The sequence below is a fragment of the Colletotrichum karsti genome (assembly GCF_011947395.1).
Source record: "Colletotrichum karsti strain CkLH20 chromosome Unknown Scaffold15, whole genome shotgun sequence".
Taxonomy (NCBI): domain Eukaryota; kingdom Fungi; phylum Ascomycota; class Sordariomycetes; order Glomerellales; family Glomerellaceae; genus Colletotrichum; species Colletotrichum karsti.
Genome location: NW_024065915.1, coordinates 810,609 through 834,155, shown reverse-complemented (window position 1 = coordinate 834,155; position 23,547 = coordinate 810,609). Strand labels below are relative to the sequence as shown.

The 23,547-nt window shown below is 52.8% G+C and overlaps 5 protein-coding genes across 5 annotated transcripts; 3 read left to right on the top strand and 2 right to left on the bottom strand.

Moving 5' to 3' along the window:
- Positions 1-916: 916 nt before the first annotated feature.
- CkaCkLH20_05478 (Bypass of stop codon protein-like protein) lies at positions 917-2,366 on the top strand (the record flags this gene model as incomplete). The annotated part of the gene is made up of 2 exons (XM_038888197.1): positions 917-1,200; positions 1,274-2,366. 2 exons carry the CDS (start codon positions 917-919, stop codon positions 2,364-2,366), a joined length of 1,377 nt encoding a protein of 458 aa, XP_038746673.1.
- Positions 2,367-7,658: 5,292 nt separating this feature from the next.
- CkaCkLH20_05477 (uncharacterized protein) lies at positions 7,659-8,648 on the bottom strand (the record flags this gene model as incomplete). The annotated part of the gene is made up of 1 exon (XM_038888196.1): positions 7,659-8,648. One exon carries the CDS (start codon positions 8,646-8,648, stop codon positions 7,659-7,661), a length of 990 nt encoding a protein of 329 aa, XP_038746672.1.
- Positions 8,649-10,876: 2,228 nt separating this feature from the next.
- CkaCkLH20_05476 (uncharacterized protein) lies at positions 10,877-11,969 on the top strand (the record flags this gene model as incomplete). The annotated part of the gene is made up of 2 exons (XM_038888195.1): positions 10,877-11,301; positions 11,360-11,969. 2 exons carry the CDS (start codon positions 10,877-10,879, stop codon positions 11,967-11,969), a joined length of 1,035 nt encoding a protein of 344 aa, XP_038746671.1.
- A 2,141-nt stretch (positions 11,970-14,110) lies between these two features.
- Positions 14,111-15,593, bottom strand: CkaCkLH20_05475 (uncharacterized protein; the record flags this gene model as incomplete). Its single annotated transcript, XM_038888194.1, has 2 exons — positions 14,111-15,393; positions 15,455-15,593. 2 exons carry the CDS (start codon positions 15,591-15,593, stop codon positions 14,111-14,113), a joined length of 1,422 nt encoding a protein of 473 aa, XP_038746670.1.
- Positions 15,594-21,486: 5,893 nt separating this feature from the next.
- On the top strand, positions 21,487-23,011 carry CkaCkLH20_05474 (ap-1 adaptor complex subunit; the record flags this gene model as incomplete). The annotated part of the gene is made up of 4 exons (XM_038888193.1): positions 21,487-21,525; positions 21,589-21,717; positions 21,783-22,880; positions 22,931-23,011. 4 exons carry the CDS (start codon positions 21,487-21,489, stop codon positions 23,009-23,011), a joined length of 1,347 nt encoding a protein of 448 aa, XP_038746669.1.
- Positions 23,012-23,547: the final 536 nt, after the last annotated feature.

Sequence of the window (23,547 nt, the reverse complement as noted above, 5' to 3'; positions counted from 1 at the left end):
TGCTCCATCGTCGTCTCTGATGAGTATGCGCCTCCAGTGCCTAAATCGGGGAGCGTTGACAGAATGTAGCGTCAAGCTGACAGATTTATGTATCTTCAATCGAAATATATGAGAATCGCCGCAGCGAGGTCAACGATCGGCCAATGAACATCTCTCGTGGACTGGACGCGATTTAAAACTGATCATCATCTCCTCAATCCTCATCGATGCCTGTCACTAGAAGGATTTCATGAAATCCGACACCGGCAGCAACGATGATCCACGCACCCAGGCGCCACCTGACGCCGAACAGAAGTTCGGAGCAGGCTGGGAAGGATTATGCTGTCATCTGCGCTTTCACTTACTACTGTTCATTAAAGGTCAGCCGGAAGGTCGCCCTAAAAGTTGGTGAGAGTATGAACTCACATACTACTCGCCACGACGATGAGGTATCAGCCAACGGGGAATTCAGGACCGAAATTTGCCCAAACCAATACAGGAGTCACCCTGGCCTGTAACTCCGCAAAACCTGCACAGTCCACAGCCGGGACGGAATTTTCCGTATGATCGCGGTTTTTCACCATTTTCCCCCCCTTGCCACCCAGCTTAATTTCCCGATATAGACGGGCTGTGTCAAGTCGATGTTGAGAGTATTGCTTCTTACGGTCAGAAATCAGCTCCGGGAACTACTTTTAACCAAACCTGAATCAAGGACTTTGGACAAACGCGGAGTCTCCGCCGCATGCGCGGCAAGGCCATGAATCGGGAGCTAAACCCTGTTGGTGACAGGCTGATCACTGATCTGTAATTATCTCTTGTATGCTTTGGATACTAGCATTGTCAACCTTACCATCGGCACATCATCTCCTATGGACAGAGGTTAAGGGGAGAAATTTCAGCATCCCGTATTTCTCTACTAGCATTCAACTCTGTCGAAATGCCAACTCCCGAGTTCGCCACAACGAGATCAGCTCATGGTGAAGCCATTGAGATGGCTCGAATCGAATCAATTGCAACAAAACCGGCCTCCGAGGCGGATAGACGCAACCACACCACCGACACGAATCCCGGCAACCATGCTGTCACGGAGGCTACAGAACGGACTCAGAGTGCTTGGCACTCGAGCATCAATAGGTCCAGGCTTTCTGCCGTATGCCTGTCCAGCTTTTTAAACGGTTTCAGCGATGCCGGTGCCGGTGCCATAATCCCTTACGTGGAGGAGTAAGACAATATTCTGGCTGTGGCATTGAGGTGCAACAGTAGAGGAAACGCTGACCGCTAACGAATCTCGTAGGCACTATGGCATAGGGTATGCCGTGGTTTCGCTCATCTTCGTGGGGCAAGCACTTGGTTTCATAGTTGCTGCTTTTGTCCTCGATTCATTCCGAGTCAAGTTTGGCCGTGCCACAGTTTTGTTTGTGGGCAATGTGTCACTGATTTGCGGCTCCATTCCCGCTGCTGCCGCCGCCCCTTATCCCTTCATCCCCATCTCGTTCTTTTTCGTTGGTTTTGGGGCTGCTATCAACATGGCCTTGGGAAACATCTTTTGTGGCGGCCTTCGAAACGGCACGTTGATTTTGGGTATTCTGCACGGTTTTTACGGTATTGGCGGGACCATCAGCCCTCTTATTGCCACGGCCATTGTTGGGGCCGCGAACGCGACCTGGAGCACATTTTACTTGGTTCCTCTGGGTATCAGTTTGTGCACACTTCTATCCTCTGTATGGGTATTTCGGGACTACGAGCGGGAACTCGATCCAGGCGCACGAGAAAACGAAATGACGGCAACCTCTGCGTCCGTTCTTTCTAGTATCCTAGCCACTCTTCGCATGCGCTTGGTTCTATCAGGGGCAATCTTCATCTTTGCATATCAAGGCGCCGAGGTATCTATTTCCGGATGGGTGATCTCGTTCCTGATTGAGGCTAGAGATGGGGATCCCGCGAAGGTTGGTAACGTCACAGCTGGGTTCTGGGCTGGCATTACGGTTGGACGATTCGTCTTGTCAGCGCCAGCGCAGCGTTGGGGTGAAAAGAGTTTCGTTTATGGGTTTACTGTTATTGCTTTTGCTTTGCAACTTCTTGTATGGCTTGTCCCTAATGTTATCGGGAACGCAGTTGCAGTATCGGTGGTTGGCCTAATGTTGGGGCCTGTCTATCCCTGTGCCGCAGCTGTCTTCATGCGAAACATGACGAGAAGGGAGGCTTTAAGAGGGATGGTGACGATTAGCGCTTTTGGAAGTTTGGGAGGTGCGGTGGCGCCTTTCTTCACTGGCCTTCTAGCCCAGCTTTCCGGAACATTCGTGCTGCATCCTATCGTCATGTTTTTGATGGCGGTGATGCTGGTTTGCTGGTACGGAATACCGCAGCGTCCGAAAAGGGAGGAATAGATACTTTATCAATGAAGTTCTACTGTTCTCTACACGTAAACTAGAAGCACTGCCAGATTCTACATGCTGTGTATCCGACAACTTCGGTTGATGTTTTTGTTACTTGATCTTTTGATGTCGCTGACTCCGCCGCATGTGCCCTTTATGCCGGCTTCGATCGCGGAACCAGCAGCCAACTAATAGTCACGCCTCCTAGAATGCCGACGACGAAGGGCTGGAGGACCTGTACGCCAGCACGAGAAGCCACAACGCCAGTCAGGATCGGAAAGAATGCTCCACCCATTTGCGCGAAAACGAAAATATATCCCAACGCTGTCGCGTGAATTTCTCTGGGAAATAGCTTTGTGCCAACTGATATACCCTATAATACATCTGTTAGCGAACACAGACTTCCAGCAGGCATGCAAGTGTGGTATGTGTTGCTCACCGTCGCAAACAAAGGCCCAGTAATAAAACCTAAGAGGCAAACTGCTACTGCGGCCACAGCAATGTTGGGGACACTACTGGCGTCAGCGATAACAAAAAGCCAAGTCCAGTTGGATGCACTTACAGCCAGAAAACAAGCTCAAGACCTAAGGCGAGAAGGCAATATATAAAGACCATTTTGCGCTCACCCAATCGATACGTTGGTTCAGCCAATGTCAATCTTCCGATCATGCAACCGCCGTTGAACGCAGCGGGGATGAATCCCATGTGCGCCAGATCTCCGTGTCGTACCTCAACAAGATACTCCACAATCCAGCCATTGATTGTGATTTGTGAACCAACATAGAAGAAATAAAAGATACTCAGAAGCCATAAGCCGGGAAGGCTTAGGGTTGACTTGATCAAAGTCACGGCGCCCTTGTTCCGAGATGCATCCATGTCCGTGGTTGGATTCTCCCCATCAGTTGGTGCGGCGATGGGAAGCCTACGCTTCAGTGACAGAACATCGCGGAAGGCCCAAGTAATAAGCACCAGATTTGCAATGCTCAGCCCAACGGGAAACAAGTAGAACAAGTACCATCTTGGTACAGTGCCAGAAGACGCAACTGCCGTAGCAACAAACGGCCCGATGAGACAGCCGCCCATATACGACGCATGCACAAAGGCCAGCCAACGGTGCGCCCCTTTCGTTTTAGCTGCCAAGGTATTGGCGTGAGTGTCGTTGAGAGCTTGACCAAGTGCTGTAAACACGAAGCTGACAACCAGAAGAGGGAACGGCGGCTTGAACGTGCGGAGAGCGTGTCCCACAAGCTGACTAGACGCCCCAAACGCCATGATCGCGCCCAGATCCATGAATTGACACAGATGAGTATTGATCAGCGCAGCGCAGAGCCAGCCCAAGAACGTTGCACCGTAGCTTTTAGCATAGTCAGATGACAATCGCAAGATGTGAGGCGACACAGTTTGCTTACATGCTAGATACAACCGCGGTATCAATGTGATATTCGCGGATGATATACGGTATTAAGGCTCCGACGCTGCCATCGTTTACACCAGCGACCAGAAAAGAAAAGCTTCCAGTGAGGACCTTTGCATAGACGCCGCTAGGAGGAGTTGGTTGGGGGGATTCAGTGTCCAAGTGAGCAGGACGACCAGTCTCGTCTTCTCTGGCCAGGCGCGACAGCCGGTGTGTTTGCGTAGAGTCAGAAGTAGTCATTCTGGTAGTGGTAGCAGTGAGCAAATGATCTTTTGCGGTTATAGATAACAGAAGCTGCTGGCCATCATCACTGTGCAATGGAAGGTTTTAAATGTTGCTTCACGCAGTTCTCGTCTAAGTAGATTCCCCTTGTCCGCAACACAGAAGCCACTTCGGCGATAATACCTACTACTGGAAACTTGCTATGCAGGGAAAGATCACTTCCGAGGTAATTCCTGTCATGACCACCTACGACCATCATAAGCGACCTCCTCTGGTGGTGAGGATGTTTGCTTGTCATAGGACCCCACACGAGGTGTCTTGACTCCAGGGGTGCTCTGGAGGAAGCGAAGCGGAACACCGAAGACTATCCGTCAGCTAATGACAGCACGGCCGACCGTTCTTGAGGTGCTAATACCAGTTGGGTTAGCCCCAGCCAGCGAGAGGCCCAGAGGCTTACATCGTTTTCTGTACTATGTAAGTGATTGACACTCGTTGACGTGGGCCGAGTCAGGGTATCCTGCGGGCCGAGTCAATGCTCGGGCCGGCCAGCCGTCTCGATCGAATCATACCGTTGCGACACATCCCTTTGAACGTGCGTTTGACGACCATGTATTTTAGTGTCACCAACCATTCAGGAATTAAGGCAATCAGTATGCTTTAGAACCCCCAAAATTTCCAAACAGACAAGCCAATCAGACATCTGCAGACATCTGGTTTGACGGGCTTAAATACGTGTTTTCAAAGGAATACACAGTGGTTAATGCGCGTGAGCTTGCCCCGTAACTTCCTTGCATATCGCTACCTAATTCGTGTTGTTGCTTCATCTTCAAGCAAAGGTTCTAATCCAGGCAATTACTTGCCGTCTATAGTAATCTCAAGTGCGTGAAAAATGACCTCCAAATCCGACTGGGCATCCGTGTTGGGCCTGGCAGCCATCGCGCCAACCTCAGCCGTCCAATTCTGCAAATCTTCCAGGCCATAAACCCAAGTAATCTCCCTAAGAGAAATTCTATTCCCTTCTTCAGTGACAAAGAACACCCACAGAGCGCCCTCTTTTTTCTCCAAAGTGAAAGTCAAACTCTTTTCACCAAGTGTGACATCATCCCATGCCGATGCCGGCAATGATGCGACGCACCAATCAGCCCAGTTGTCGCAGCAAGATACGCTTAGTCGTGGTTCGTTGTCGAAGTACTCAATACCCAGTTTGATCCATTTCGTCAACAGCGAACCTTCGTGTCGAAGTATGACTGCGAGACCAGCTTGATCATACTGGCATGTGTAACGAGCAGAGAATGTGATCGAAGCGGAAAGCAGGGAGACGAAAGGCAGGTCCTGTTTTCGGTAAATTGGGGCTGCAATTTGTTAATTTTGAATCTGGCGATGGGACTTGACACTTGTACCATTCTCCAACGAATATGTAGGAGGCTTTCTCCAAATGTCCGTTCCCGGCTTCACAGAAACTTCGAATGGGTAATCCATGACTACGAGGTTGTGATTCTTGTGAGTGTGCGGTAGAAGATGTGGATGCCAGTCACTGAGATGTCAAGATTCTAAACTCTTTATGTATTTCTTTGATTTTGACTAAAGCGTTTCTAGTCACACCAAGCTTTGGTTGGTAAACAGTACAACTTGCATAATTACAAATGATGGCAAAATTTAAAACGGTATACAGTAATTCACCAAACCGAACCTTCACTGACGAGGTTGACTCGGGTCTCTGTGTCCGGTAATACTTCGGCAGACGGATGCTTTCTCGGCATTATTCTCGGAGTCGGCGAACGGGCTTGAATCCTCGGTGAAAGACGCCAGTCCGAGCAACCACTTGAGTGAGATATCCATAGCACATCCACACATAGTCAGCACCGGCGAAATTCTCCAGCTTGGGCTAAGAGGAAAGAAGGGTAATTTTACCGACACTAAGAGTTACGGAATCGTTGTACAACACGAGGAAGAATAGTGATGGAAACATTAGATTTCAGTGTGGACTTGTGTCCAAGGCTAAATCATCCTACAATGGGGGACGCAAACCATAGATTGTGTTCTCATTAGCATCGACCTGCTACAACCTATTTGGAGATTTCCAAACAAGAGCGTCATCATGTTCTTCATAAACTCTTCGATAACCCAATGGATGCCTCCGGAGCACCTTACAATCTTTGCCACGCCACCTTGGTTCGCCGTCAAAAAAAGCCGTCTTATGCGATGTGACCGTCGAACTGGGGAGGCACCGCGTCGTTGAATCAACTCCTTTATATACCCTACATAATGAAGCAATACACAGCCCCTTGAATGAGCTCCATGGGGTTCTCATCTCATCTTTTCTGTTTGTGCGGCTAAAAATCAGCAATCGAACGGAGATTCAGCTTTTTCAAGCACAGAATTGTACGAACAAGAAGCTCTTCATATCGAGGCAGAAGACCTGCGGGCAGTTACACTCAATAGCGAGACTATATGGATGCTATTATTAGTTATAGAGGACAGCCCAACTAGTCAGAAAGTAAAAAGGCCGAGCAATCAAGATTGAATATCTCATCAAGTGCCCCAACAGGCCAGCCAAGCCCTGTCCCAGTGTTTCTCTAAAAGCACTTGAGTTAAATTTTAGTAAGTAGCTTATAATAAACTACCAGCTGCGCTAATTGACTCTGCTCCTCACGAGGTGTCTATGGCGTGTTGTAGCACTCGAAGGGATACGTACGTTAAAAGATCCTTTGCACGGCGCTTCCTGAGAAGGGTATTATTTATGTCTCCCGACTGCCATAACTGTGGAATCAAAACGGTTTTTCCTCAATGTCCCAATAAAAATCACACGTTCCAGGTGATCCGAAAACGAAGACAGGTTCACTCGGCGATACAAGTGGTCGGCGAACCTCATGTTGGCCAAACATGTACGTTCATCTGGCGGCCCTCAGCCCTGTAAGAGTTCGGCTAAAGAGTTGGAGGTACTCCGTGAACCTCATAATACTTGCTGGTAATTCTTATTTCAAATATCCCTCTTCATTCTCTGCAACTTGCAGGATTAGTGCAGTTGTCCGATTGGATAAGTCCTATCCTTCATGTTATTGAAGATAGTCGCCATTGAAAGGGGGCGGCAACACATCTCGATTTCCCAAAACCACTGCAAGATACACAGTGAAATTTAGCTCTACTCTGGAATATCCAGCCTATAAGCAGGTCAGTTGCTGTGTTCAGGCTCTGCTTTGACTGTGGCCTGGTTGACGAACTTCCACCGTATGTAGGGGCTGGCAATCAGAAAGGTTGTCAACTGTGAACGTTCCGTCTTGCCTACCTACAGGCACTACGTGCATAGTCTATCTTATGTCGATATTGTATCACTTGCATATTATTTCCGGCCTCCGGCTCAGCTTGCTGAATGTTGTGAAGTTTGGCTCACGCTGCATCCTGCACGGCAGGAATCAGCCATTAGGCTTGTAAACGACTGACTTTCTACGCCCTTCTTCCCACACAGAAGTATTGATGTCACTAATTCATTATAGTTTTACGATGTTGAAAAGTACAATTCTCATCATTCATTCCATACAAAACATCGAAAAGTTGTGTTCTAATAAGCGCCATCTTCGTAGGCCGATTCATTCCCACTCTATCCATAGGGCCTCGAGGACCGCGCGGCCAACTCAAAAGCCTGCGAGTGTACCGTCCAATCATGCTGATCAACCAAGAAGGAAGACAAAACTTAGAAGAGTCGCAGCAACCGCAGCTGTAGCACCATGACCTGTGGAAACAGCACCACTCTTGTCGTCGTCGCCGTTCAACGAATCAGGCATCTCCTCACCCTCGGCGGTGAACGTCCTCATGCAGGTGAACTGCACCTCAGGGCTGTTATCGTTCTCACCGTCGTAGACAACGGTGAAAACGGGGGTCACGCCAGAGCGGCCACCCAGAGATTGGTCACTGTTCTCTCCTGTGGGAAGAATCTGTCGCATCTCGGCTACCCTGCGCAGCTCGTAGCTCTCGGGTATAACGGGCTGGCAACCCTCGTTCTGGAGCTGGACTGAGCTAGGGGAAAGGTTCTCACCGGAGATGGGGCCTCCGGTGATGTTGATGTGGCCGGCGAACCGATCACAGAAAGATAGTTCGCGGTGGATATTGGTGTTGAGGAACTGCGCTAGAGACTCGCATCGTGGCAGCGAGTCGCTCCCGGTGTCATTGCTTTGGCCGTTCGTAGTGTATCGGAATTGTTCCACCAAAGTTGCTACACTGTTCTGGCAACCGTCCGAAATGACCGAGCTGCAAGAAGTTGTGTTTTGCGTGTTGTCTTCGGACAGCTCAAACGCCTGCTCCTGATACTGCATCATCAGGGCGCAGCCGGCCCCCTGGTTGCTGGAGTTGAAGTTGGATGGCACGCCGACATACAGCGTCTGAGTGGAGAATTGATAGCCTTCCTGAGTAGCGAGGATGCCGTCCGGGCTCCCATCAACGAGAGTAAGAGAAAGCTTCTCATCAGAGATGTCGAGCACTTCAGATACCATTCCCACTCCAACAGTGCGAGATGAGTTGCCCGACGCGCACACACCCTGACTTTCGGTATTGATGCATGAGAGGGCGCTGCACGACGAGATCTCTCTGTCCTGGGCTGCAACCGAGGTTGCGAGAGCCACAGCAGCAAGAAGTTTTGTATTCATGGCGATGTATAACACCATGGTCTGATAGGGTGGGTTGAGTTGGACGATTGCAAAGTATGTGCTATGGTGTGTTGAACTGGTTTCTCCGTTGCAGTTGGAGAGACGTTAGTTGCCCACGCTGTGGATAGCCTATATCTGGCAAAATCTTCTGGGACCTGACTGCTCTTTAAGTCTGTCTTCGGGTTGAAATATGCTGTGTTTGTGTTTGGGTCAAAAGATCCCCCGGGATCTTTTGTGGTTGCGAGAGCAAGCATGATGTCACATCACTGCCGTGTGACCATTTTCGACCTTAACGTTGGTGATGTCCCCTTGCTTGGCGACAGCCTTGGCCAACGGCTAAGCTAGGCAGAGAAGAATAACATGACAAAAGGTCCAACACGCGGCAAATGAGAACCAACACGTCGCAAAAGCAAACAGCCACATAAAGCAGAGCCGAAATCTCTTCACATTACGTCAATAATCCGGTGCCCCCGACGGCACAGCAAGGCGGATTCCGTCCTGACTCTTGGCTCTCAACTCTTGGCTCTTGGCCCGTCCCGCTCCCTTTTCTCCGCGCCGCTCCCATTTGAGGTCAGCCACCATCGCGAGCGTATTGCTTAAACGATCGACATAGCCCCTTGCAACCCATCCATTTTGGTCACATAACGTCCCCGTTTGGGCAACATTGTAGCCTCGAACAAACAGTTCACCCGGAATCTCGCCGTATCGGAGGTGGTCAAAGGGGCAGAGGAACGTCTGAAAGCGTAATTCGAGCGTCCATCTTCTATCGGATAGCTTGATCTAGTCTTATTCTCCTTGACGTCGGGCGTTTCGACCCATGGTTACTGATGCAGGCAGTAATATGCAGCCGCCCGCCCATTTCAGGTAAGTAGATAGACAGTTGGATCCACGTTCTTGTCCGTACACGTGCACCTATCAGGAGGCTCTGAGGCCTCCTGGCTTGTGTAAGGCGGTATATCGAGCGGTGAGTTCCGTTTTATGGAATAGTTCAGTTTCAAATGTTCTTTTAGAAGCTGTCGAGATCAATGTAATGTTGAACAGTCCGTCAGCCCTGGAGACATCTTGAACTTATTTTGTTCATCAACAACAACATCAACTGATACTGGTTCAAGCTCTGAATCGTCGCGAAGACTTATTCGTCAAAGAAGAAGTGTGATAGTTGTTGTTCGAATACCCATCTGAGCATCTGCTATGAGTGGCGCTGAGTCGTTCTCGATGTGTGCGGCGTGCCAGTGTGCCAACATTCTGTTGTTGCCTGAACAAGTGGGTATTGGATGGTTACTTTGAAATTCCGTCGTATTAACTCTGTCCAATCATAGGTTTAGGCTGCACGAGTTGGTTCTCTTCTAATTCGCTTGGCAGGTGTAATGATTCCTTTACGGGTTGAACATTTTCTAGATATGTTGCGGCCCATTAACAGCTCCTTCTACAGAAGTTCCCAAGGTGAATGACTTGAAGCCCAACTGGCCAAGTTTTGAGGCCAGACTCTTCTTCTTTCGGAAGCTTGGAGGAGTTTTCAGCAGGCTCAACACATTGTAGGATTATCTACTGACTTGGCGCAGACAAACCGAATTCCAACTTTGGTCAAGATCTCGATCTTCATGGCAAGGCCGAGACAGACTTGGAAGCTTAAGGCTGAAGGGAACCGGGCGGAGCGGAAACACGCGGCTATGAAGCCATGTCAAAGTTCCCAGAGTCAGCTGTGTTGTTGCCCAGAGCCATTTCATTCTCATCTACGCGGATACGCCTCAGGAGGGGTCAAAGATCAAGTCGAGAATCAGGCAGCCAGGTGCGTCACGACAAGGCCTTGGAGTTGTTACGGCAGCCCCCGTGCCCCTTTGCCTAGTATCAGTTGGGGGCGAGTTGCAATCCACCATTTAAGCCGCTTCGCGATGGTGCCCCTCGGTCAGAACAGCCAAGGTCACTGGACCCGAGCAGTATCACCGAAATCAGCGATTTGATGGCGGACTGAATGGACCGAAGGCGTGAAGAACCGAGAGAAACAAACCAACCGAACCTTTAGGCGTCCTTGTGGGAGAAAACGAAATATCTCATGAATCGATTATAAGAAGCCCCTATTCCACTACCTTTGTTCTCTCAAATCAGCAACTCAAGAAGACCTTCCGGTGACAATCGCACAACAACCTCAGGAGAACCTCTTGGCCCGCCAGTCTTTGTCTCTGACGCATCATTTCAAGTTCAGATCGTCTTTGAAAGCCTCAGACCGTCGTTTACCACTACTCAACATGGCTACCGCTATCGGCGTCGTCGGAAGCGTCATCACCATCTTCTCCTTCCTCAAGGACATGTTCCCCGAGCCCGACAACCCAAGCGCCAAGTTCGCCTTCAAGATCGGTCTCGACGGAGCTGGCGATCCGCCCCTGAGCAACGCCGGCGGGAACATCCCCGATGTGCGCTGCTGGAACGAGCAGGGCGGGTTCCTCGGCATCACCACCAACGACAACAACAAGTGTGAGAATGGTGTCGACCTTCGCGAGACGAGCGTCTCGGATGTGGTTCAGCAACCCACTTACACCCTCTTCACCGGCAACGACGATGCCATTTGCATTTCCTGGGCTTCCGTGACCTTCCCGAGTGGCCAGAACTACGCCAATACGATTGGAAACTGGGCTCAGAGTTGTGACGAAGCCTACGGAAGAGGCGGTAACTGGTCAGTAGCCCGAATTCCCCAGTTAATTCTTTAGATGCCACTAACATCACATTACCAGGTACTACTCAGACATATACGTCCCTGCGGAGGACGGCCCTGACGAGACCGTCTTCTGCGCCTGGGTCGACAAGAACGGAGACGTCGACACCACCGGCATCCAGGTCCACTGGCCCGAGTACTCCAAGGACGCCGGCACCAAGGACCTCGACTACTACTGCAACAACGACCCCGTCCTGAGACTCACCGAGGACCCCGACCCCTCCGACGTCATCTTATGGACCCGCAAGCGTGACCTCTTCAGCCGACAGCCCTCCACCTCGTCCTCGTCCGCCCGCTCCGAGGAACGCCGCGCCGTCGACAAGCAGCACGCCCGCCTTGCCCGCCGCTTCGAAAAGGACACGCGCCTCGTCAAGAGCAAACAGGCGAAGCACACGGCCTCGGGCCTCTGCGGGGCCGGCGGGTCGGTCGGTCCCAGCTTAATGTCTCTCGAGGAGCGCATGTTCTGCTACATGCCCACCAAGACGGTCTGTCCCTTCTGCGAGGACGTCGAGGGCGGGGCGTGCTGGTCCGAGGAGGAGGACAAGGTCATCGCCAAGGGTTCGACTGGCAGAGTTGCCGCTGTCCCTGAGATGAAATTCGACAAGGTTCTAAGCTGGGGCGAGAAGTAGATCAGCTCTCGACGATGGCTTTTTGGTGGGATTGGAAGCGGTAGGATCCAAACAGCACTCACGCTTTCGTCTAATCGGTAAAGGGAGAATAGTTGCTATGTTATACACTGCTTGTGATTTCTTTCTTCTCTTCGCTCATTGAACCAAGTTCAGATTATTAGTAGAAATCAAAAAGCCACGTCCGGACAAAATGTGATCGCTGCCCCAAACACAGGGTCCCTGAATGATGCGAATACATGCCGACAAAGAGCGAAGTTCAAACCGAGATATCATACAGTAGTCAAACATGTAAAATGGGACTTGCTGTGCTATAGTGTAAGGCTATAATCCAACTGTGAAATATCACCTTGTCTGGACAGATATGTGGCATCGCTGAGCAACGAGCATATGGGCTGTAGGGTAGGACATCTAAATCTCAGAGTGCTTTCGGGCTGCATCTCCAACGGGGACTTGAGCACGTGGAATTCCACCTAGCTGGCTGTAGGAAGGTTCAAGGTAGAAAGGAGGTAGACGGGCGAATCATGGAGCAGACTAGAGTACTTTCTACGTCTACACTAACGACAACCCTCGACGAAGACGTCACCACGACACGGAAATCGATGCCGATATGATGCACCCTTATCATCTAATAAGTTTTGCTCCAGTAGACAACATCAGAGAACAGACCACATGTTCGTCGACTCCACCAAACGCACCCGGCGTCGATTTCCGAAAGCTCGGCATGTGTCTCGACGATCCTCGCCATCGTCGGACTTTCCCCAGCCATAACAACAGACTCAGTTGCCCTCAAGAAGTAACTCGGCTGCAATATTTCTACTTCACTCGACAAACATGTGCCGCGCGCCCTACGCACATCATCTCGACACTATATGTATCTTTACCCCCTTTTACCCATATTTTTTCTAACCGATTACGTCCAAGCGTATACCCTCTTAATCATCTCGACACGACGAGACGAGCGGTCCACCCCCGGGATTACGCATCACGACGGAGGAGATCACAAATGACACGGTCTGAGGGCCTGAGGACCACACGGGATGACCTACCCCCCAAGACAAATAACGTACAATAGGGGCGAAAAAGCGCATTCGGATGAGGTCCAAGGGCGGCCCATCAAACGGAGGAAAAAGACAAGCGGTAGGAAAAACGGCCGCTCAGCCCTATCACAAGCACGGCCTCAGGGGACCAAAGCTTCGGTCGCAACGGGTATACGGCGACGGGTATGTCGTTCAGCGTTGGGTACCCGACCAGTCGTTCAACGGCAATTGTGACGGTATGCCGTCCGTCCGTCCTAGATGAGCTTGTCGCGTTCGCACTTTCAGACTCCCGTATTCGGGTTGCCGCAGTGGGAATTAGCTCGAATAGTCCGTGCCGGGCTGACCGCACGCGCGGAGCTATGTACGTGCGGTAGATCAGATGGTGTTTGGCCGTCAATGTGGTGGAAATAAGATTGGCGGCACGAAGCGTCCCGAGGTGGGTAGTGGGATTTCGAGCTTTCTTCATCCGCAGTATGCGCTTCTGGCTGTCAAAGTTTGATCTTTTTTGGAAGACCTCTGCTTGTTGATCGCATGACGTCTCGAATCACAAGCAACGGAGAAAAGGCAGTGGCAGCAGACGAGCGAGAGAATTGGGAACATGGTAGCATATTTTGAAACGAAACTTTGCTTTGTACAAAGACGATGTCAAGCTCTATACACAGAGAACCCAATCTAGCTCAAGTGAGCTCGAGTTCAGAGACGCCCCGTACTCTGTAGATCGTCCATTAATACTTGAGACAGGAAGACAGATAGACAGGAGGGTGGCAACCACAAAGACGAACTGCTAAAAAATCAACGGATGCAAACAAGACTTAAAAAAGCAAGAAAAATGTCCGTGGAGGTTTTGTTGTTTGTGTGTAAATGTGATGATATGGTATACTTGAAGTGAAATGGGAATGAGGTTGTCCTCGGGATGGTATCATAGTGTCTTGTGTCTGCCGCAGCAGCGTGTCCGGGGGGTTTTCTCTTGATTTTCTTTTTTTCCGTGTGCCATTTCTGCGCCGTTCAATCACCCACTTGGTTTTGAAGAAAAAGGAAAGGGTAAATCCAGCCAACCTTTCATCCAATGAATCCTGACCACATACAAAATAAATCGTTGCTCGTTTAGGCGGGGGCGACCTTGAAGTCCCCCTCGTAGGGTTGAGACTGAGGGAGATCAGACTCGGAGTCTTCCTTTCTCTTCTTGCCAAGTCGCTCGCACCACTCCTCGGCGCTGACAATAGTGCCGTCGAGAACACCGCTGATCTGGAACATCATGTCGAGGCCCTCCTTGGCGAGAACAAGTACACGTTGAGCTCCCTCGCGCCTCGCCTTGTCTCCCGCCTCGTCGTCAGACTTGTCACCTTGCTGTTTTTCGACAGCACTGGCGTAGCGGAAGCGTTGGGGGAGAGTCGTCAGGTGACGGCGAACCAAGTTGCGCGCATTCTCGGGAAGGGCGCCTCCGGCATACTTGGATAAGGTAGTGATGCAGGTCTTCAGAGTCTTCAGGATGTCGCCCTTGAAGCTGTCGATCTGGCGGGACAACTCTGCGCGTTTCTCCTGTTCCGACGAGTCGGTCTGGCTGTCGATCATCATGTGATCGCCATCAGCCCCGGCCTCAAGCTGCTCCTCCGGCTGACCAGCCTTTTCGTACTGTTCAAGTGCAGACTTCAGGCTGTTGATAACACCGCCAAGATGGCCGTTAGCCCAACGCAACAGACTCAAGCAATACTTCAGACTTCGTAGACTTTCCTCGCTCATTGCGACGCTGAGACCCGAGGTGGACATGATGAGACGAGATTGCCAAGCGGCATTGGAAGAGCTGGTGGGTCTCTCGGCTTTCTCGTTCTCGGCGTACGCAGGCGAGCGGAAGTCGTCATAGGCCGGCAGAGAATCGATAGTGCTGGCCCGAGACAGGCGGCGGTCGTGCTTGAACACCCAGGGATCTCGAGGGGAGTCGACGTCGGGCATGACATTTGTTTGCGAGTCGGCCATGAGCCTGGCCAAATCCCCTCCCGTGTCGACCTTGCGGCGTTTGTGAGATCCTCCATCGGCAGCCTCCAGATCAGTCGACTGGTGTCGTCGACCAGCGCCCAAGAACCAACGGACACCCCCTTCCACACCCGTCTTCCGTCCAACAGTGCCGACGGTGTTGGCAATTGGCGTCAGGTATCCTTCGACATACTCGGCACTGGATTTGAAGCGAGGAGAGAAGTTCTTGGAGTTATTGTAGGCTGAAGTCGCACCCTCGATGGTGTTGGCGATGAGAGGGTGGGATGTCGTCAGGAGGGAGAGCAGAGGCTCTTCGGCAGGGTTTAGAGATTTCGCTTGCGGGTTCGACGTGATGGAGACTGCCGGGGAGCCTCTCGGTAGGGGAGTATGACGGGCTGGTGGTGAGTTGATGAAGTCTGTATTCCCGTGTTAGTCAAGTAAACGTCTTGTTGCGTCTGAAGGGCAACTGATCCATACCGGCTCGCAGGTCACCGAGAGCCTCGGCGGCCATTCGCACATCGGGGTCATCGAGGCTAACACTGGCGGCTCGTCCTTCGTAATAACGATCTGGCGATGCGGCGCTCATGGCGCTGTTGTTGCTTATGTCGAGGTCCATTCTCGCAGAAGAGGGGGCAGGCTGAGCATGACTGGGGGTATAATAGGTGGTGAGGGGGTTGAGGCTCGGCCAGTGAGTAAGCGGAACGGTTGTCGTGGAGGCTCGAGTAAGAGCAGGCGGAGGTTGTTGTGGTTGTGGTTGATGTTGGTGACGATGTTGTGGTTCGATCGATTGCGACGACGGTGTTGGTGGTGGTGGTGGTGCAAAGCGCGGAGGCGGAGGGGGACCTGTTACAGAAGAGAGAGATGGCAAGTTGTGAGGGACGTTATCATTGTGTTTGGCGGCGGGAAGAATGGGTGCGAGCTCGGTAGTCGGGGCGTCGGGAAACCTCAGCAAGTTGGGATCGTGGGACTGAACATGCGCATAGCTCGGGGGAGCGAATGAGGGCAGCTGCTGGGACGAGATGTGTGCCGTGTCGAAGCGAGGGTGAGAGAGGGCGTGTTTGTTCGTGGACGACGGAATAGTAGAAGCGGAGAAGGCGGTATTATTTGTTGAAGAAGTACCAGAGGTAGACGTAATAGTAGAAGGGTTGGTGGTAGAAACGAGAGAAAAAGTAGCGCGAGAATGGGTGTGTGACTTTGTGGTGGTGGGAGTAGCGACGGACGAGGAAGATGGCGGCAGCTGGCGGTCGCCAGAGTTGGGCCCGTGCAGCATGTGATTTTGGTTTTGGCTCATGCTCATGCTCTGGCTCATGCTCTGGCTCATGCTCTGGCTCTGGCTTCTGCTGTTCTGGCTCAAGTCCATTTCGCAGAGCAAAGTATAATCAGACGGCGCGCCGAATATCTTTTTTGGCGGGGAGGAGGGGGGTCGACGCAAGGGACTCTGGGCCGGCAGCCACAGGTCGTGCTGCCGTTTTGCTGCTGATTGTGTGTTGCTGCTGCTGCTGATGCCGCTGCCCTCCGCCAAAAGAATCCAAGGAGTTCCCAGTCGAAAGGGAGGACGGAAATCGACGACGAGGACCAGGAGCGAGACCGGCGCGCGGGTGTCTCAGTGGTCAACTCTGGACTGGCATGAGTGGAGATATGACTCGCCCGGCGCCGTTTGGTTTGATTGAGATGGCCGAGGAATTCTTTGCTGCTCTGTTGTTGTTGGCGTTTCTTTCTGTCTCTTTTTTTTTTCTTCTCTCCCTCCCGGTGAGTGGTGGTGAGTGCTGACAAGGTTGGGAGCTCAGGCGCAGGCTCAGGCTCAGACTCAGACTCAGACTCAGACTCTGGCTTTTTGGCTCAGACTCGGGCTTCGGGAGGGCGTGTGCAGAGGTAGACACAGGCACAGACGCAGAAGCAGACGCGCGGGACGGGTCAGACTGGGAGCGAGGGAGAGGAGAAGGGGTGAGAGTGGCTGCCGGCGGCGCAACAGAGGTTCATGTAGTACGGTTTGGGCGAAAGTGGCGAAGGATCTGTTCTGTCGGCACGCTGGTACGGTAAGGTAGGTACTGCGAGTGAGTACGGATACTGCGTACACGACAAGGCGGATTCCACCTCACTTCCACCAACAACAAGGCAGGCGGGAGGAGACAAGTTTCGGGGTACAGCCGAGTGGATGGATGATGGCGGATGGATAATGGTTGATGGTTGGCGGCGCGCTGGGTTGGTTTGGTTTGGATTTGGTGGGGGGAAGAAAATGGATGTGTGGATGGCTCGGGATGGATGGTATGGTATAGTGGTGGGAGGATGAGTCCGTCCGTCGAGTAGCGCCAGATGCTAGGTCGCCTGTTGGAGTATATCCGTAGTTTGTTTGGTGTTGGTTTGCTCGAATGGCTGGTGTCGAATTCTTCCCCCAGACGCCCGAGATGGGATGAGAATGGATGGGATGGGACGGAGAGTAAGGTACTGTGCTGCAGTGTCTCTCCCCAGCGTGTGTTTTTTGCTGTGTGGTGTGCGAGTGAGAGGGAGGGACGGATGACGGGTTGACTTGTCGATGATTGAATGTGAATGTGAAAATGATAATTGGGGGTGAGATGGGAAGGGTACGTTACGGAAATGTCCATGTCCACCACACTGTAAGGAAAGGAAGCGACGACTCCCGTCCCGTCGGTGATTGATTGAGCAGGCGCGATAGCGAAGATACTGGACCCAAGGTGCCTTCCCGGCCCTCGTCCTCGTGCCGGCCCCGGCTGAGGTGAAGAAACAGGGCTAAACAAGGTACCTCAACATGGGCGCATCATCAGCGGGGGCTCCAGGTACCCGGTGGCCCCAAAGTTCCAGATGATGGAAGCTGGAGACCGCCGAATTGGGACTGGCCCCAACCAACTGCTGTTTTTATTTTATTTTATTTTTTAATCTTGGTCAAGTGGATTCGGCTTTTTGATATTTCATCATCATCATCATCGTCGTCGTGGGGGATGCTTCTGAGGGAGGCACTATCAGATACTTCTTCGTCTCTCGTCGATACGAGAAGCACCATCGTCGGCATTGGTGACATTCCAATGGGAATTCTGCCCGCCTCTCATCTGCCCAGCTGCCCCGACTCACCCATGATACGTGGGGGGCGATAACATTCCCAGAAGGCAGGCAGAGTGCAACATCAGAGACTTCGGCGGCGACCAGATCGCCTTTCGTGTGCCCACATTCCAGGGCTTACAGCCTCCGAGGACTTCAGTAGCGACGGTGACGGGCCCCCAGAGATCCAATCATCAGCCTATGCCGCGTCCACGTTCCCCTTTCTGGACAGGTCAGCCGCCCACCATCTGCAGTCTTGCGTCTGGTCTGCAGGCTCGCGTCCGTAGCTGTGCTGTGCTCTGCGTGTCTGCGTGCCCTGCTGTGCCTAAAACTAATCCATCTCGCTGGGAGGCTGCAGGGTCCGAGGCGCTGGCCGCTGTCGATGGACGCTAAATCGAGACGGGACACGGGCACGACGTCGTTGTCGTTGTCGTTTATCATTTGAGAGGAAGAGATTCTCTCCGACGAGTTGGAGCATATTAGCCGACCTCGACGAGCGTGCTTCGGTTAAATGAGAGACAGGCAGTTAATCGGTGGTAGATATGGGGCTACTATGTACGAATACACCCATCGAGCAAGGTTTGCTGATGGCCTCGAAAAAGTCTCACGATGCGCCGCTGGCCTGACATCTGCAGACCGCACCTTTATGCGCTGACTATTGGCCATGCGCATGGAAATAATTGCTTTTCTCCCCGGTTTCAGTCAGTGAGACGGGAACCGCACAATGAATGTCAGCTGCTTTTAGCGCCCACACAAGTCTTGGAATATTCGTGACAACTATTTGCTGCTGATCGCCAGAATGCTCCAAGTCCGTCAATTCTTTTCCTCCCAGCTCCAAGGCCACCCATCGCAGGGACAAACCTCGTCTCTCTCACTCACACTCGTCCATCGAGGGAGACACCAAGGAAGAGCCCGGTCCTCAGGGGTGTTGAGGTGATCAAGGCCAAAGTTGGGGAAGCACGTGTCAGACTTTTTGGGGCCGCCATCACATGCATCTATCTGAGTGGACGGGATGAACAACCAAGTTACCTAAACATGTGCAGAGCTGGCGATGTTAGCAGCACCACACTGTCACAGAAGGGGCACTAACAGAAGGTGCTCTCCATTGTCACGAGGCACCAACGGTCGCCTAGCCGGCATTCGGCCCCAGGCACGGGCAACGGCCAGCGCATCATCTCATTGGTCCAGACTTCGCTTCTTGCTACGTCACCCTGGGGCACGGACTCAGTTTCCCATGTGAAAGCGAGACAATAAGGACGGAACTGCCATTCAGGAGGCAGGAGGCACCATGTTGGGTCACCCACGCCACGTTGAGACTTCCGTGGACAATTCTCTGTCCTTTTTCTCTTCTTTAATTCCCTTTGCCAACTTGCCCGGTGGACTGTTGACTTTCTCGCGGCCGGGTCTTCCCTTCTTTCCCTCCCAGCAACGGGAACATCACCGACACCGGACCGCGATATCGAGAATCACGTGCCAAACATGTCAAAGTTGGAGAAACGGAGTCGGTGACAGACCAGGCCAGATGACCATCAAATGACCACGCAATTTTCACGAGATCCGCCCAAGGGTCCAATTCGTTCTTGCCTTTTCATGGAACTTCCATGCCTGCTTCTTTCTCCAACACCTCCGCTGCCTTCCGCTCCCCTCACCCTCACCACACACCACCTCCCGTCTGCACTTCGCCGTCCGCCACTTGCCCGCTTCTCCTGAGTCCTGACAGCCCTGACCCGACCAAACTCTGCTTGCTTTTCCATGTCAGATCAAAGTGTGGGGAAACCAGATATCCATAGACGGACGCGATAGACACAAGAAAAGCACATGCGTGCCGGATTCTTCGCACACGCGATACAGACCAACACCGCCAGCCGGTGGCAACCTGCAACTCCAACGAGTTCCCGACCCAAGATCACGGAACTCGGGGGTCGGACCCTCGGAGGACTCTCTCGCCATTGCCAAGATTTCCTGGTATTGCGTGCGTTTGGAAACAATCCCGTTTCCTTCCTTCCCCCGAGTCCCGCCATCCGCACAACACAGAGATCATCACTGGCCCAAGATACCGCGCGACTCAGGCGCATCTGCTACCCGCTATTCCTGACTAGTTTTCCGGCACGATTTCTGGCCATGTGATGACATCTCAGACCCGAACAAGTGGACCGCCGCGTTTCCCATCCAAGCACGGGCAACCTGCTTGCCCGTCCTTCCCGATGTTCGGTTTTCACGAGATAAACTCGCAGGAGACGGCCTCCCAACGGGGGTGTGGTGTGGTGTGGTGTAGTGTGATGTGATGTGCCAGCATCTAAGATCTGCCAACGGGCCGGGCGCTCGCCCAACCCAACATTCCCCTTGCCTGGCCCTGGTGGCTGTCAGGTCAGTCAGGAGGACATCCATTTGCGTGAGGGTTTCCTCCACACGCCAGCCGCAAGTCTCAAGCAGGACCCTTCCGCTGGCTGGCGTCAGAAGAGCACCTGTCAGCAAGGTACTTCAACATTTCAGCTTGTGAGTGCGCCTGAACTCGAGCCTCGGCGTCAGCAAGCATCAGGAACTGGCGCCAGCCGCACCCAACATTCCATGCGTGGAAGCATGCTTGTGACACGACACATTGTTGAACCCGTCAACGTGCGACAATGATCTGGCAGGCGTTCAACAACTACGAACCGTTGGCAAATCAGGTTCGTGTCAAACCGAGCAAGCAGCAAAGCGAATACGACATAAGAAAAAATAAGGATTTCACGGCGTGAGTATGTTCGGCACCTCTGACACCGCCCAAGCAACGGATGCATTTCTCGCTCGAAAGCAAAAAAACGCGGTACGCGGGCAGTTCTTATGGAGCCATTTGTTTCCTCTGCGCGTCACAAAATCGCAGTTATCACATCAACGACGACACGTTTGAAATCCGACAGAATGCCGGTCCCAATGTGGTTTGAATAATGCGCTGCACTGTCTAAAAGGACGCGGTGAAGAGAAAAGAAAGAGAAGGGGGAAGACCATCGTGAAAATTTCGGCGGGATGTAGGTCAGCCGCCAGCCCCACATCTGCGGTCAAATCACGTGCGCTCGCGCTGAGTGCGACTGAGGCCCCTGATTACATAAGAAGGGGAAGCACCAGCCACTGCAGCTGCCAGGACGGGATCTGACGCCACAGTAGCCTCCGCGCCCAAGACGTAAGGCTGTCATTACGCTGGCCCGTGCGTCTGGACCTCCAAGGAGACATCGTGGTTTCAATATCGCCAGTTGCCTGCGCGCGGTCACCACGACACGATCCGCGAATTAATGACACCTTGCCAACCACTGCCGTTCCAACCATCTGATTCTGTCCTGAGCTGCCTCGCCTCACCAACCGCATGATTCAAGCCTCTCCGTTATCATAACTCGTCTGGCCAGCGCGCCAATTGACTTCCACCGCCTTCCTCCGCGGCTGCCCCTCGATCTATCCCCCGCCTTGGCATCACCTTCACCATGGCTTCCGCCGTCTTCTTCCTCGATCTCAAGGGCAAGGTGCGCACCTGAAGCTGCGCTACACGTTGTAGTGAATGGAGACACTGATTATGCTCGCCTTAGACCCTCCTTGCCCGAAACTACCGCGGTGACATTCCCATGTCTGCCGTCGAGCAGTTCCCCGTCCTCCTTAGCGAAGCAGAAGAAGAATCATCCGCCGTCCCTCCATGCTTCTCCCACGAGGGTATCAACGTACGTATCCGCGTCCCTATCGTACAGCTCCAATCACCCTCGGAACTGACCGACGGAAACTGCAGTATCTCTACATCCGCCACAACAACCTCTACCTCCTCGCGCTCACGAAACGAAACACCAACGCCGCCGAGATCCTCCTCTTCCTCCACAAGATCGTCGAAGTCTTCACCGAATATTTCAAGGCCCTCGAGGAGGAGTCCATCCGCGACAACTTCGTCATCATCTACGAACTCCTCGACGAGATGATGGACTTCGGCTACCCCCAGACCACCGAATCCAAGATCCTGCAGGAGTACATCACCCAGGAGTCGCACAAGCTCGAGATCCAGGCCCGCCCCCCCATCGCCGTCACCAACGCCGTCTCGTGGCGTTCCGAGGGCATCCGCTACCGCAAGAACGAGGTCTTCCTCGACGTCGTCGAGAGCCTCAACCTCCTCGTCAGCGCCAACGGCAACGTCCTGCGCTCCGAGATCCTCGGCGCCATCAAGATGAAGTGCTACCTCTCCGGCATGCCCGAGCTGCGCCTCGGCCTCAACGACAAGGTCATGTTCGAGACCACCGGCCGCACCACCCGCGGCAAGGCCATCGAGATGGAGGACGTCAAGTTCCACCAGTGCGTGCGCCTCTCCCGCTTCGAGAACGACAGGACAATCTCCTTCATCCCCCCCGACGGCGAGTTCGAGCTCATGAGCTACCGCCTCAACACCCAGGTCAAGCCCCTCATCTGGGTCGAGTGCGTCGTCGAGAGCCACAGCGGGTCGCGCATCGAGTACATGCTCAAGGCCAAGGCCCAGTTCAAGCGGAGGAGTACGGCCAACAACGTCGAGATCATCGTGCCCGTCCCCGACGACGCCGACACCCCGCGCTTCCGCACCAACATCGGCGCCGTCCACTACGCCCCCGAGCAGAGCGCCATCGTATGGAAGATCAAGCAGTTTGGCGGCAACAAGGAGTTCCTGATGAGGGCGGAGCTGGGTCTGCCGTCTGTTAGGGGCGACGACGAGCACGGTGGTGGTATGACTGGTGGTTTCGGCGGCAGCATGGGCGGTGTCGGCGCGCCGGGCAAGGGTGCCAAGAGGCCGATCCAGGTCAAGTTCGAGATCCCCTATTTCACGACAAGTGGTATCCAGGTGCGGTACCTCAAGATTACAGAGCCAAAAGTAAGATCATTCCCCTCGTTCCATCCCGAACCGAAGCTGACCCCGTCTAGCTGCAATACCCCTCGTTGCCGTGGGTCAGATACATCACTCAATCAGGAGACATAGCCGTGAGACTGCCCGACGCAGTGTAAGGCGCGAGTGTCGTCGGTTTTATTTGTTTTGCGATTTGAAAAAGAGAAGGAAAGACTCAAATCTATCTAATGAGTCTTTGGTTGTATTACTGAGCGAAAAGGGCGGGCTGAGGTCACAACATCTTCGATTGCTGGGCGATGGTAGACACGTCGAAAAGGCTCACGGGAGGACCTCTGGGATGTCAGTGGGCGCCACGGCCTAGAGTCAATAGACGGGGACGGGGATGGATCATGTTGGGAGGAATGAAATATATCAAGTTCTCAAACGATTGTGAACGCCATAATCCATGACGTGGAGCTCCGAGAGATGAGTATCCGAGGGAACCTCTGCCGTCGCTAATGAGAAATGCCCGACTCCATACGCGCCATGAGTAAATGATGCCAAGCAAATTTGATGAAGTTGCTGCCATCGGTAGGTATCAAGAAAAACCGTCGTGTCATAATGTCGTGCGTGTCATAATGTCGTAAAGCCCAGATATGCGTCAAGAACCGAAAGCAAACCCTCAATCGTGGCGATGCACTTATCCAACACGAAC